Source organism: Leptinotarsa decemlineata, unplaced genomic scaffold (assembly GCF_025532065.1).
Source record: "Leptinotarsa decemlineata unplaced genomic scaffold, Ldec_3_MD MMD2_tig00026358_RagTag_RagTag, whole genome shotgun sequence".
Taxonomy (NCBI): domain Eukaryota; kingdom Metazoa; phylum Arthropoda; class Insecta; order Coleoptera; family Chrysomelidae; genus Leptinotarsa; species Leptinotarsa decemlineata.
The window spans coordinates 3,911,043-3,927,322 of NW_027412703.1; the positions used below are offsets into that span (position 1 = coordinate 3,911,043).

Below are 16,280 nucleotides of genomic sequence, written 5' to 3' on the forward strand. Positions count from 1 at the left end.
TTACTCGACCTTGAGAATGAAATACAATAGCACTTAAAAAACGTTGAGTAACATTCCATTATTTTGTGACCAAATGATCAATGCGTTCAAGTCAGATTGAAGGTTTTCACAGTCTATGTCGGAGTTGATTGACATATAAATTTTGAGATCGTCAGCAAAGAGAAGGTATTTACAGTGATAAGAGTTGAGAGCTATATCATTAATGAAAATATTAAATAGAATTGGACCTAGGTGTGATCCCTGCGGGATACCGGAGGTAACATTAGTATCACTAGAAATGTGGTTTTGAATTTTTACCAAGTTTATTGATCAGCAAACCGTGGTTTACCCTATCAAAAGACTTACTGAAATCAGTCTAAATTGTTTCAATTTGAAGACTTTTTTCTAGGGCCATGGTGATATCATGCTGATATACTAATAAATTTGATGTTATTGATCTACCTGTAGCAAATCCATGTTCATTTTCATTCAGCAAATTTTTGCAATGCAGATGGTGCACAAGTAAAATCAACAATAATCTTTTTTTCCAGTGCCAAATGAAAAAGAGCGCGATTTTGTATATCTGCACGGTGTTTCACGTTCAACTCACCAAGAAACAAAAACCATTCAAAAGGTGTGCAGTTAACATTCAATCATGATACAATGTAAATGTTGATTCGAACACAGAATTATTGATATTGAATATTTTTTGATAAAATTTGGTATACCACTATTTGAGAGGGTATGTAGGTGGGTCTGAAGTGAGTGGGTCTATTCGACCCTCCACCGCAACCCATATGGGTTTATTGTGGCTCACACCCATTCACACTCGGCTAAATAAACCCAGCTTCTTAACGAAGCCAATTAGATTATATAGTAAGTGATCTTTCAGGTCAGATGGTGAGACAACGGATCTGCCGAACTCAAAGAACCTGATTCTGTCCCCAGCGGGGCAGGCACAAGGTATATGCTCTGCAGTTTTATCATTTTCCAGACAGAGGCGACACACACTGTCTTCCGACAGTCCAAGTCTCTGCATGTGATGATTCAAATGACAGTGACCTGTAAGAAGGCCTGTTAGACATCGTAGTTCATCCCTACTGTAGTCCAACAACTGTTTGGAATCAAGGTTCGAAGGGTGAATAAACGCCTTGGAGTGAGCCAATCCTGGAAGATTCTGCCAGAAGTTCATAACTCTTCTTGCCATCCAGGTGTTGAGTGTTCGTTTGGCAAAGCCCAAAGTGATGCCAATGACAGGTTCTGGTCCAATGAAGCCGCTTGCAGCACCCTCTTTTGCAAGAGAGTCAGCAGATTCATTGCCTTACAGGCCAGTATGGCCAGGAATCCAGATCAGATACAATCTGTTTAGTCTTCCTATCGAGGAGAGTCTTTTTTGGCAGTTAGCTACCAATTTGGACGTTGCTCGGTGGGAGCCAAGAGCTTCCAACGCCGCTTGACTGTCCAAGAATATTTTTATTGACTTGTGAGTGAGGTTGGATTTATCCAATCTCCTCGCACACAATTCAATAGCGTAAATTTTCGCTTGAAATACAGTCGCATAAGTTCCTAGGCAGGTAGATCACTCTGTTCAGGGTCTGCGACTGAAAACACCTGCACCAGAACCGAAAGGTGTTTTTGATCCATCTGTGAACCAATAAACAACTATCTGCTCTTGATATTTCCTTCTCCCGCAGGATCCAGTCCTCCCTACTCGGGAATAGTACTTTATAAGGCAGTTCGTAGTTGACAGTTGGAGGCATGAAGTCAGAGGTCATTTCCAAAACGCTGTGACAATGTCAACCAACAGTCTGTTGCACTCTGCATTGAATTGATTTGTGCAATTGGCAATGTGCACAAGTCTGTATGCAGTCCATCTAGCCTCTCTTTCCAGAAAAATGTGGAGAGGAGGTAGATCTAGAAGGATCTCCATGGCGCTGACGGTGTGGTATTGATGGCACCTCTAATAGCCAGACAAGCCTGTCTCTGTAAACCAGAGACCTTCGCTTGGGCCGTTTTCTATAAAGCCTTCGGCCACCAAGCAATTGCACCATACGTGATCATGGGTCTGACAATCATCACATGAATCCAATGGATTTGTTTGGGACCTAAACCCCAATTTTTACCACAAATCCTTCGACATGTCCATAGAGACAGTCTGGCTTTGTGTAAAACTTTTTCCAAGTGAGCGTTCCAGGTGAGTATTTCATCAAGGACAATGCCAAGATATTTCACCTCCGTTACAAATGGAATGACCACACCATTGAGAGAAAGTGGCGTTAGATCGTCCAATTTCCTCCTCTTGGTGAAGGGAATAACCACAGTTTTGTTGGGGTTGACAGACATCTGCTTCCTCAGGCACCAACTGTGAACAACGTCCAACGCGCTTTGGAGGATATTACAAGCTACCCTTCCCGACGTGGACCTTGCCAGGATGACAAGGTCATCTGCATAAGCTTGCAGATCAACTTTTCTTCTGTTGAGGGCATCAAGCAGACTATCCACCAGAAGCGACCACAGAAGGGGAGATAGTACCCCACCTTGAGGGCAGCCCCTGGTGACCCTGAACCTGATAGCCTCGCCTTGAAGAGTCGTAGTTGCAGTTCTGTTTACTAGCATGGCATAGATCCAGCCAGTTATGGTCGATTTTATACCTTTCCCAGCCTGGGATGATCCTATAGATTCAGGTAGGGCATTGTCAAATGCTCCTTCAATATCAAGAAATACAGCACCCGCAATCTCCTTGTTGTCAAGGGATTGGGATATTTTCTCAACGAGGTTGTTTAATGCTGAATCTGTCGATTTGCCGGTTTGATAAGCATCTGGTGGTTATTCAGTGGGGATGCATATAATGCTACCCTCCTGATATGTCCCTCCAGTATCCTCTCAAGTCCTTTCAGCAGAAAGGATGTAAGGCTGATTGTTCGTACCGATTTGGGGTTTGGGTCTCTCCGGAGAGGGTGCTCAGACCAATGGTGATTGGACTGAGCACTGAGCAATTGAAAACGAAGTTCTTTTAAATCGAAGATGCAAATTTTCAAGTGTATAATTGATAATTGTAAAAATGTGTGTTAGGGAAAGTGGAATTTTTCGAAAAGTTGCCAAGAATGAAGTAATGTACTTTTGGTTATCCTGACTGTAACCCAAAATTTTTATCAAACCCATTGAAAACAACCATTTACTGTTGAAAATTCAGCAAGATGATTATCGAACGAAAATTATCCTTAGATACCTGTCGTAAAGATTGTTCTCTCATTTTAGATCCATCATACAGAAAGGAGGCAATGCCGTCGATGCCGCAATAGCCGCTTTATTTTGCGAGGGAGTTTCCATGCCAGAATGTATGGGACTTGGAGGTGGTTTTTTGTTAACCCTTTACAATAAAAGTACACAAGAGGTATGGACACTGAATGCTAGGGAAGCTGCACCAGGAAAAGCATCTTGGAATATGTATATCAAAGAACCTGACTCGTCAAAATGGGGTATTATGTACTTGTATTTTGAATGAGTGAAAAGTCAAGAATTTTTTTTATAATTATACAGAAGGATGTGTTGACGTGCGCCAATTCATAAGTATGCAAAAAAACTGTCTGGATGTTTCCAACTGATTTCTATGTATTCAGGTGTTCTGAAAACTAATAAAATAGTCGAAAAATTCCAGAACAGCGGGTTACTGTATTGTAATATAAAAAATGATAAGTGTTCCAATAATTGAAAATTTATTGCGGCAATTTTATCGCCAACAACATATGCAGGAATAATTACAGTGGAGAATCCTGCTCTGATACCTGTCGGATATGATCCAACGTTCTTCGTGTTATTAGCCAGGGGAGTAGTTGTTTTCTGATAGGTGTCAATCCATTAACCTACAGTGTAGGGTGTTGAGACTGGCCTGAATGAATTGTTCCTTTAGATGATTTCCTTTATAGCCAGTCTTCAGCTCTCTGACTATACAGGATGATTCAAAAGTACTTTAACAAACTTCAGGAGGTGATTCCTCACAATATTCTAATATGAATTGTCCAAATAAATAAATGTCGGGAAACGCTTCGTTTCCAAGATACAGGATGTTGAAGTTTTATTTTTATTTTCGTTTTTTTCAAATAACTTTTGAAATACTGAACTTAATTAAACGAAACTTGGTAATTTGAGGTGTCGAATTCGAACCTGATGTTCTCATTGCTCTAACTCGTAGGGGGCGCAACCTACACGTCTTTTTCTTTTTTAAAGATTCATAACTTTTTTGGGCGTACTTCTAGCACATTTTTCAGTAAAAAATCGATTCCTCTATCATATCTACGTAAATAAGCTACCCTTGTTACTAGTCGCTGTAAGCAACCGTTTTCTAAATATTTGGACTTGAAAACTTGAAATCGATTATTTGATAATCGATGCATGTTGAAGTTATTACGAATATTTTGATTTTTTCACAAGAATGCTTTGGAAATAAATTTGACGTTTGTGAGTAGTTTTGATAATAACATATTTTGTGACAGTTAGACGTTTTGTTGAAGTTTCCGTAAGTGGAAGTAGAAAAAACTTATTTTGAAGAAATGTATTATTCAAAAAATAATGCTCATTTAGCCGATATCCATTTTGTTTATAGCCTTGCGGATGGCAATGCGCGCAAAGCAAGACGTATTTACCAGGAGCGATTTCCTAATCGAGTACTGCCTTCAGCTCCAACATTTGCTAGTTTCCACCGTCGTTTGGCAGAAACAGGTAGCTTCAAGAGGGCAGCTGATATCATTGGAAGACCACGAGCAGTCCGAACCCCAGAATTGGAAGAAGCTGTTTTGAACGCTCTCGAGGAGAATCCAGAAACAAGCCCAAGAGTAATTGCTGAAGCTGTCATTTCTACTCAGTTCACAGTTTGGAGAATTATCCACGATCAACAGTTTTATCCATACCATATTCAAAGGGTACAAGCTCTTTTGCCACGAGACTTTCCCCAACGCATTACTATGTGTCAATGGTTTTTGAGAAAATTGGCTGGAAATCCTCAATATTTAAGATATGTACTCTTCACGGACGAGGCAAACTTCTCCCGAAATGCTATCAGAAACTTTCATAACAACCATGTTTGGGCTCTCGAAAATCCGCACGCAGTTAGTGAAAGGCATTATCAGTATCAATTTTCTGTAAATGTATGGGCGGCAATAATTGATAATTACTTTCTTTTCGCTCTGACTGAATGGCGCAACTTACAGACACTTTTTAGAAAACGAATTGCCGGGACTACTTCAGAATATACTATTAGAAATTCGTATCCGCATGTGGTTTATGCTCCGACCCATTTTAGCGTTGTAACCAGGGAATTCCTTAACACAGTGTATCCAAATCGATGGATCGATAGGGGTGTAGAAAAACGTAACCAGGCGTGGGCACCAAGGTCTCCAGATCTAAACCCGATAGATTTTTATTTTTGGGACATTTGAAGTCACTAGTTTATAAGACTCCAGTGGTGAACGAGGAAGATCTAAGAAACCGAATAGTAGACGCCTGTGAAACAATAAGAAACACACCAATAATTTTTGAGCGAATACGAGATTCAATGACTAGACGACTGACTGCCTGTATTTTCGCTGAAGGTGGACACTTCCAAGGTGGACAATTGAATACAATTTAGTTTCGTTTATTTCAGTTTATTCTACATATTCAAAATTTCCTGAAATAAAATGTTGACATTTCTTGCAAATTTTATTAAAACAAATACTGATTATGCACCCTTGATACAAAAATAACTATTTCGCTTAAGGATGTCATAAAGGAACGTACCCAACAGTAATGACCTCTTCAAACGAGTAAAACGTCAAATTCATTTCCAAAGCATTCTTGTGAAAAAAGGCAAAATATTCGTAATAACTTCAACATGCATCGATTATCAAATAATCGACTTGAAGTTTTCAAGTCCAAATATTTAGAAAACGGTTGCTTGCAGCGACTAATAACAAGGGTAGCTTATTTGAGTAGATATGATAGAGGAATCGATTTTTTTACTGAAAAATGTGCTAGAAGTACGCCCAAAAAAGTTATGAATCTTTAAAAAAGAAAAAGACGTGTAGGTGGCGCCCCCTACGAGTAAGTGCAATAAGAACATCAGGTTCGAATTCGACACCTCAAAAACTTCCTATTACCAAGTTTCGTTTAATTAAGTTCAGTATTTCAAAAGTTATTTGAAAAAAACCAAAATAAAAATAAAACCTCAACATCCTGTATCTTGGAAACGAAGCGTTTCCGGACATTTATTTATTTGGACAATTCATATTAGAATATTGTGAGGAATCACCTCCTGAAGTTTGTCGAAGTACTTTCGAATCACCCCATATGTGTGAAGTTTTCTTTCCTTATACGAGGAATTGGGCAAATTTCGGATACGCGGTTAGCTTCCTCGTTCACAGGCAGATGGGGCGATGACAAACCCGTTGTTTGTCGTCTGTTTCAGCCTAGTTCGAGGAATCATACACTTGAGGAATTCGATTTTCAATTATCGGAAATCATCGACTTTATGTTGATGATAGACACTACCTTGCCCTGACGAGTGGCCAAACAGCCCGAAACCGGTCTGCAAGTGTGTTACAATAATTGAAAATCTATTGCGGCAGTTATATCGCTAACAGCATCTGCATATGTATCTGTAGAGTAGGGAGGGTGAGTGTTAGCCCACGCACTTAGGCCACATGTGACCCATTGTACATCCTCCGAAGAGTTGTCCTCCTAGGTGATCGTCCATCCTGTCCTTTCCAGTAAGGTGGACAGGTCGATGGGAGACATCTCCTTTATATCGGCAGGTGTAGGCCAAGACTCGATGAACACACACTCTCTTATTGACGATAACTCCAGGCACTCGCACAGGACATGCCTGACAGTCTCATCTTCCTGCTCACACATCCTGCATGGTGTGTCCACTAGCCCCATATTATGGAGGTGTTTCCTTAGTTGACAGTGGTCAGTCAGAAATCCTACTGTAAGGCGTAGATTTTTCCTGGTCATCGCCAGATATTTCTTCGGCGCCAGCTTCCCAGGGTCGCCCAAGGTGATCCTGGCAAGATTGCATCCTTTGATTTCACCCCATCTCTTTAAGGATTGAGCATGGGTGTAACATTTGACTAGTTCCGCAATTGTTGAATTTACTCATGTCATCAATGACAGTACATAATGACATTCATTCGCTCATTGGATTTAATCCCAGCCATATCTTGTTTGAATTGAAAGGGGTATATTCTTAGGAGCGATTGGTTTTTGGGAAATGAAGGTTTTGACGTTCTACTTCTCTCTCTTTATACAAAAAATGTGGGAATTTTCCAAAGAAAAGACGAAGGTAATTGATTTCAAAATAAACGCTTCACAAAGTTACTCCTTCGCATGATCTACATATTTTTACGAAGAGGTTATTTTGAAATTAATTGCTTTCTTGCCATATTTTTTTGTTTGAAGATTCGGAAATAGAAAGCCAAAATCTCCATTTTCCAATTTTTTTTTTTATTGAAATGAATGATAAGTGAGTGAAAAAGTTTGCGAAACAAGCGTTGCGAGTTGAGCAATTTCAATAACAAAATAAAAATGACTTTTAACACAAATATCATACAAAGTTTTTTGTATAACTATCATGTAAAGTCCATTTAAAGTGCTTGCTGGTGTTTAATGTATATAATATTTTTGTAACAGGATTGAATTGTACCTATATCTATTGCTCATAATAAAACTTCCTTGGAAATTAAATGATTATGGTTTGTTTATTGCTATTTGCTCGAAAAAAATCGTGTTGAAAACACTTTCAACAGTAGTGTTGAAAATCCTTTCAATACTAGTGTTAAAAATATTTTAAACACGCTACTTTGTAAACATCATCTTCTAATATTCTTGACAAGCATGTCACGTTTAATGGCAGTTGTACAAAAAATGTATTATTGATACTATATGATCCATTTTGTGTCTCAAAAAAATATGATGTGAAAAAAAAAATATGAAAATTTATACCAAGTAGTGACAAGTATAATTCACTATTCACTGGCACCATAAATAATTGGTTTCACTGTGAGAAGATGTCGCGTTAAAATATGTTGTTTTTTAGGGGGAAAAGCAGTTGCAGTTCCTGGTGAACTGCGTGGATATTGGCACCTCTACCAGAAATTTGGTGGGGGAGTTCCATGGAAAGAATTGGTGCAACCAACAATTGATATATGTAAAAGAGGAGTTTACGTAACAAAATTTCTAGAAGGAGTGTATAAAAAGAAAAAAGATTATTTATATAATGACTCCGTCTTGAGGTGAGGAATTGTTAGGTTAGGTGAAAATATCAACGACAGATACACTTCAATAGTCGCAAAATAATTCTTGAACTAGATGTGGAATAGATGAACGTGCTGAAAAATATTTTTTTCATCAACTTCTGTACACGGCCTTCTCAAAATTTCAGCTTAAGTTATCAAAGTAATAAGCATTTTCAGCAAGGGCAAGAGTACACATACTTGGAGAGCTTCAGAAGTTTCGAAACAAATGCCGATTTTATAATAAATATATTCATGAACATATTTTTGAACCTATGCATACTAATCTATTAAGCAGGCTTCGTGAAATGAAAAAATAATCTTTGACTGATAATTGATTTTTCGATATTTTCTCAACCCACCTGATATTACGGAAAACATATGAACTCTTTTCTATATTTTCTATATTTTCAGAAAATGCGAATACACTTAGATTTCATCTTCTTTTATTAATATTTTCTAAACTATTGAAGTTACGGAAAAAATTGAAACCCACATTTTTTGTTCGATTTTTATAAACCTTCAATCAGCCTAGAAACTGAAGACGGATTTGATAAAATGTACTTCAGTCAACTCAAAATGAAAAAATAGGTACTACATGAATATACGAAAACAAATATTTTGAAATGATATCTTTCTCCCAACTTACCTACACAATAGGTTCTGGTAAATACATGCTGAAAAACATTTTCAGTAATGGTGACCTAAACAAATTCAGCTTTATACCTTTACTTCCTATGAGTAGAATTTCCAAATCTCCAATAAAGATATAATTTTCTTCTTATAGATTTTTGAATACGTTGAACTGATTTTCTCATTTACATAGCTCAAATGATGTTCCTGCATGCGATTCCTGAATGTTCTGTCAGTTTGACCTATTTATATCTCAGAACAAGTTTCACAATTCAATTTACATACTTCTGATCTCTCGAATTGGGATGTTTTGTCTTTATTATTTTCAACTGATTTTCCCAACGTATTACCCGTTCTATATGCGATTTCAATAACCTATTTATTCAGAAATGAAGCTACTGTTTCTGTTGTTTTTTCCAAAATATGTTAAAGCTTTGTAATTTTAATTTTGATTACCTGACAGTAGGAAAAAAGCAATTCGGGAGGTTTTAGAAATTTCGAATCATAATATTGAACCCCTTGTTGATAAATTGTCACTAATGGAGCTCAGAAAAATATATTTTCAACAAGACGGGTCTTCGCCCCACCACACTGCAATTGTCACAAATTTTTTGGCTGCAAATTTTGGTATTAACTGAATAGCCAACCACGGACCCAACCGGTCGGTAGCCGGCCACGTTACCGGACCTAACGCCTATAGACTTTAACCTCTCGAGTAGGTTGAAAGAAGGTTTTAATTTTCGTCCAAGTCCAGGTACAGAATATTTGATTTCTGTTATATTTGTTCAGGTGAAGTTTCGTATCCTATTCACGTTGTTTGTTTACTGAAAAATACACAATGACTTAAAAATTGAACTCAAATTTCAGGGACATATATATCAACCCCGAAACAAATGACACCTACAAAGAAGGACAATTCGTGAAATTAGTAAAACTTGCAAAAACTCTAGAAGTTATAGCCGAAGAAGGTGGAGATGCTCTCAATAATGGTTCCTTAACCGTGAAATTCGTTCAAGACATACAAGACAATGGTGGCATAATAACAATAGAGGATATGCAGAATTACCAGTAAGTGATATTGGTAATGAAGACAATGAAGCTAAAAAAATATTAACATATTTTTGCAGACCTCAATGGCAGAAACCAGTGACTGTAGCGCTCAAAAATAACGAAACCCTTTTCACTTCACCCTTACCAGGAAGTGGAATAATTGTAGCCCACATACTGAATATTCTAACAGATTTCATTAACGATTCTGACACAACTTCGATCACGACGAATCAAAGAATAGTGGAAGCTTTCAAATTTGCTTACGGAAAAAGAGGGAAATGGGTGATCCCAATTTTGTTGATGTTCAAGAGGTAAGAAATTATAATGAAAAGTCACAAGTAATAAAAATGGTTTCATGACAATTTAAAAAACATGTATGTGATCGTTTTATGTGGGGTAAGTAGACAAAAGGATCTTTAAGTCATCTTCGACGAACCACTCACTTTCTTAGAGGTTAATCACCCAGATGAGCTAATTCAAAACTCATCAGTTGTAACTGAAAGTTACTTTTTTGCATGATCTAGAAATCTTCGTATAGAGTTTTTTTTTAATGAATTGCTCTCTTCATTTCTTTGAAAGATGTCCACATTTTTTGTATAAAGACGAAGCATTCTAATGGCTGGGATTGAATCAAAAAAGCAAATGAATGTATTTTTTTTTAAGAAAAAACACAAGCACTACAGGAAAATTCTAAAGGAGCTCTAAGAGCGGTGCCTGTAAGAAAGTAGTAATTCACATTGGATTTGAATCGCTGGAGATTAAATTCGTTTGGGAAAACGTTCTCACGCATGCAGTTCTCCAAATGAAAGACCAGTGAAGTTCGAAATATACTGACTTGAAACTCAAAACGATGAGCAGCCACAGACCTTCGAGTATTTCTGATATGTACCGCTCATGGTGGAATCAAGGGTGCCGAAGCACTTGAACACCTCCCGTGAAAGTAGAAGAAGAAGAAGAAGAATATATTTATTGAAATATATAACCCTAATATACAATATTATATGAAACATATTACTGACCTTATAGAAATTGAAAATAATTATAAAAAACCAAAAGTGTAGATATAGTTCAAAATTGAAAATAAAAGAATTAAAATATCTAGTTGGAAAAATAACGACATATGCTAATAAAAATACATTGCCATATAAGTGCAGCTCCAAAACAATGATAAATAGAATAAAACAACATACAAATACTATATTTATTAATATTATCTTTCTAAGTATTATTCTATATGGCATTATGGATGGATCTCAATAAATATTTTTTAAAAATAGATACTTAATGATGGACTAGATTGAAATACATTTGGTACTTTACTGTATGCATCAAATCCTTTGAAAAATAAAAAATTCATGGTACTTCTCCTATTTGTTCTGCATAAATGCAAATTAGTATGACTTCTTGTGGCATATTTGTGCACTTCTGAATTGAGTCTAACAAATTCAGAAAAATATGACGGTGATAAGGTTTCAGAATTTTATTTATACAGTTCATAGTTGAGTAATACAACCGTAAAGAAACTGGTAGCCACCGCAAAGTTTTTGACATGATTCCGATTTCAGTGAATCTATTCACTTTTAGAACAATTCGCATACCGCCATTTTGAAGTTTTTGTAATTGAGGTGTTTCATTCAGATTAAACAAGAAAATGTGGCATTGTATACAGTAATTTGAGACTGTGTGGATAAATAACCAAAAAGTCTTGCAAAGAAATATAGTTTTTTAGATATTTTTTTACATATATAATCGAGATGATTGCCAAAAAGTAATGAATCACCCAACTGAAATTCAAGATATTTGATATATGGCACAATTTCAATGTTTTCATTGTTTTTCATTTCGATGAAATGTTTTCAACATTTCATTATTCATTCAAATCAAGGTTGTTCCAGTTATATTTTGTTGTCATAATCATTCTTTTAGTTTTCAATTTTTTTTAATGTTTCAATTTATTTGCCATGAGATACTCATTTACATCATTTAATGAGGTATTCATTACATCAATAGCTTTATCTAAGCTTGTGTATCATCTGCGAACAAATTTACAAAATCAACATTTATAAACAAGTTTATGTCATTTAAGTATAAGATAAAAAGCAGAGGTCCGGAAACGCTACCCTGCGGCACACCTATATGTTTATCCAATTCCTGTGAGATTATCTTGAATTCTGACTTTTTGCTTTCTATGGAATAAATAGTCAGACAACTAACTATTCGTAAACATTACCGCCAATGCCATAAACTTTTAATTTTATTAGAAGAATATTATGGTCAATTGTTTCAAAAGCCCTCTTCAGATCTATAAAAGAGAGACAAATCTCCAACCTTTCTTCGATGTTCCAGACTATTAAGGTTGCAAGTGATGCTCGAGTCTCCAATCAGGCGGATGGATCTTTTCTGGATGTAATCCAGCAGCTTCAGAGTATGTTAAGGGGCGGAGCTCCATGCATGAGGAGAACAATACTCCAAAGAAGGTCATCTGAGCTTTATACATTTCCAGAAGTTGCTGAGGTGTGTACAGTTCTCTGGTTCGGAACAGTGTTCCAAGCTATCGATACGTGGTCATCGACGAAATGAGCAGATTCAACTCATTCGTCTTAATTCCATGAATGATTCATTTTGTAATGTTATCCAGATTGGTATATGAGGCAAGTGTCTCATTCCAGAACATTGGATGTCCCATTGAGAATGACAGTGTTCCATGTAAAATTTCACCTCTTTCATATATATTCTGTAGCAATCCTGTGAGTGACATCTGATTCAATTCCATAACGAACGTTTGAAGTCAAAACTGAACAGGAAAAGTGTTTTTTGAATTATTCAATGTTCATATGAATAAGTAATCGTTTCGAAAGTATATCTTCTTTCGTGTAATTCAATATTTGAATGGAAGTATTTGTTTCGAAATGGATGTTTTTTCCAGTTCGTGTCAGAAAAGTTACATATTTGCATGATCTAATAGATCCTTGTGAGCGGTTCATTTTTGAAATCAATTGCTTTCTCTCCTTAAAATTAATCTCTCCTATCTCTCTTCACTACTTTCAATTCAACAGTTTTGTTCTCAGGAGAGATCTATTGAGCGAGACCAACAATACCACACAACATGAAGAATTTAATTACGAAAGTTTTTTTTCTATCTTTCTATTCTTAATTAGAAATTCCAAAAGAAATTGTAGCCAGATTCAATTTGTGCAAGCGGAAGATCGCTTGAGTATCTGCTATGAATAGAAACTTTTTAAAATCGTTAATACCAGAAACTGTTTTTCCAACAGTTTTTCGTACTGTTGTCTGAAAAGTTTTGAAAAAAAAATTATAAGTTTTGGAAACATTTGCATTAAAATTTCCCGGAAAAAACAATTTTATCAAATATTTGAAATATTTTGAAGGGGGAAATAAAAACGCCTTCGGAACCATTCCTCTACAAAGGTCCGAAAATTCCGTTCAAATACTCTGGTTCAGAGTATCTTCTCCAGTTGCTGCTCTGTTGTATTTTGAATATTCAGTTTGAAGATGCAGTTTCCTGATACATGTGTTTGTCGATCAACGTTTGATATCAAGCCCAATAAGGAGAAACTTTCATTGAAAATGTTGGACTTTGTTTCCGTTTTTCTAGATGTTAATCAATATAATTACAATGATGGCGTTTACTCTTCCAGCTCATTGAAAATTATACGTCGACGAAATATGCAGAAGAAATGAAAAAACTCATATCAGATGTTAAAACCTACGAAGATCCTCAACATTACGGAGCGAAATTTACATACCCAGAAGATCATGGCACAGCACACATTTCAGTTTTAACTCCAGAAGGAGATGCTGTTTCTGTAACTAGCACTATTAATCTTCTGTAAGTAAATATGCGTTTGAGACATATAGATTACTATTATCAATATAAATAAAAAAACTTTTGATTGAAACTAATCACCTTCAAGCTGTACATCTTTTCCTATTTCGAATAGAATATTTTGATTGTTTATCCAAAAGCCTTACTCCAACAGAGTTGGTATAATCACGAGTTGATCTGAATTGTTTAAATCATGTGTTTCATTATAATCAACTAGTCAAATCTACGCCCGCGTAGATTTGGTTTGTAATATCAAGTTCCATGACAGACCATTTCAAACAAATAGTTATATTTTTCACTAACCCAAAACTTCAAGTTTCCAATTCCAAAACTAACGAAATTCAATACAATCTTCAAACGCCTATTTGATGCTCGATGCTCAATTATGCTGTACAAATAACCTACCTGTATATTTCAAGATTCTAGGTTCAGTAGCTTCGGCTGTACGTCAATATAAGAGCAGGCAACAGTTTGTAATTTATATTTTTACTTCAAAAATATAGTAACTAAAAAATATGCCGACTACAATAAGTGATTGATAGCTTCAAGAATCGAATTATGTTAACTATAAAGAAATTCGCAAAACTAATACAACCGTCAACGACGTCTATCCTCACGAGTCTGCCCGCGTTCTCGGCGATGGCGCTTCATTGTTTAGACCGCCCCTCTACCACCGCGCATCGTCCTCCGTCGTCTTATAGTAGACGTGACGCGTAATGACTTGCATTGCACTGCATTGTGTCAAGCTGTTCTTATTATGATAACTTTAAAATGATTAGTCCAAATTACTTAGTGTAATATATATATATATATATATATATATATATATATATATATATATATATATATATATATATATATATATATATATATATATATATATATATAAAATACTCAAAACGACAAGACTTTGACAGATATTCCAAAATGTGCATTGTGAAACATGTATCCCATTTAATTGTATTTATGGCTCAAAATTTTACATTTAGTGGCTACCACATAAGAGGGAGATATATGCTATCAAAGATTTTATTTAGAACTATTTAAGATAAACAATCTAACGGTACATTATCTGCATGTAACTCCAACGGTATAGGCAGGGAACGCCAAGATAGCTCTCAAGCTGGAGCACCACTGCAGGAAGTTTGGTAGGATGGTGGATGGTAGATAGCTGCCTAGCGAACATCTTGCTATTAATAAACGTGAGTAACAAAACGACGGTAGCCGCAATGCCATCCCCCACTACCATCTAACCACCAGAAACCATCCGAAGGTACGCCAGGCGTTCTGTGTACAAAAGAAGGGCAATTTGGGACCCAGCAGACCCATTAAGGAAAAATTTGCACTTCTGGAAAAAGAAATCAGCTCCGAAGAAGATCCGGATTTGTGTTTCTTCAAGACTTCACTTCCATGTATGCGGGAATTAAGCCCTGGCCGTAGGCTGAGTCCGTGGAAAAATTCAAGACCATACCTTGAATGAATATGAAAAAAGAAATTTGTCTGTGGGAGCCCCTCAATTTGGCCACAAGTATGATACTCTACATCTACATCTACAACTCAACAGCAAGATGCTGTTTTTTATAATATGTAATTGTGATATGATATATATTTTGATATATATTATTATGATATATAAGAAGTATTTATGTAAAGTTTCATCTGAATTCGTTTAGTCGTTAAGGCGCGAAAGAGCCACAAACATATTCAAAGTGGAAGGTAATTTATCATTCAAGAATATCAGAAAATATTCCAGACTAATTGTGACTATCTACGGTATGAAACTTCAGAAAGTGATTTGTTAGGTTGTTTCGAGAAAAAAAACCTATGAACATAAGTCCAGAGTCATTTCTCTTCTGAGATACAAGGCGTTGAAGTTTGAAAAAAAAACGGTATTTATAAAATATCCTTACACCGATTTGGTTGAAATTTGCAAGTTATTTGAAGTAACAAGGCGCTGATTTAGCCCTGCGCTGATTTAGCCCTGCGCTGATTTAGCCCTAACTAGATTGAAGTTATTAGGTCCAGTGGAATCCACAGCCAACAATATTGACTGACTTGCAGTTTTTTTAAGGTTGAGCAACTGAAAATAGAACATTCTCGTCACTTGTGTTTTCTTCATATCAAGCTTCGTTTTCAAGAAAAGGAAATCACTGCTAAAAACTATCCATAGAAAACATAAAATGAAAACCAAAAGCAAATGTCTATCTTTTGATGAAATACACGACAGCAATCAATTTGTTTTTGATTGTTTGACATGTTCAAAAATACCTGGAGTATTACTTATGACATTGAAATTTTCAATTATTCGATTTTTCAAGTCATTCACATCTAGTACTGGGGTTTTATAAACAAGTCGGAGTCGAGTCACAGTCGAGTCGAGTCGAGCCGGAGTCGAGTCGGAGTCATGTCGAAATGGAGTCGGAGTCGAGCCGAGTCGAGTCGGTGTCGAGTCAGTTTTGAGTCGGTTTCGAGTCGGAGTCGTGTCGGAGTCTAGTCGGATTCTG

General features: G+C 36.3%; 2 protein-coding genes across 3 annotated transcripts in view; one reads left to right on the forward strand and one right to left on the reverse strand.

The window, feature by feature from the left end:
- The window catches only part of LOC111516143 (uncharacterized), a 752,250-nt gene that overhangs the window by 378,810 nt on the left and 357,160 nt on the right, over nucleotides 1–16,280 (reverse strand). The gene's annotated exons all lie outside the window — the stretch shown is intronic.
- The window catches only part of LOC111515361 (glutathione hydrolase 1 proenzyme), a 51,001-nt gene that overhangs the window by 30,456 nt on the left and 4,265 nt on the right, over nucleotides 1–16,280 (forward strand). Inside the window, exons 3-8 of the mRNA XM_074184654.1 lie at nucleotides 3,238–3,458; nucleotides 8,051–8,246; nucleotides 9,747–9,947; nucleotides 10,007–10,240; nucleotides 12,568–12,580; nucleotides 13,589–13,779. Of these exons, the coding sequence (XP_074040755.1) occupies nucleotides 3,238–3,458; nucleotides 8,051–8,246; nucleotides 9,747–9,947; nucleotides 10,007–10,240; nucleotides 12,568–12,580; nucleotides 13,589–13,779 (1,056 nt within the window). The remainder of the gene's footprint in view (nucleotides 1–3,237; nucleotides 3,459–8,050; nucleotides 8,247–9,746; nucleotides 9,948–10,006; nucleotides 10,241–12,567; nucleotides 12,581–13,588; nucleotides 13,780–16,280) is intronic.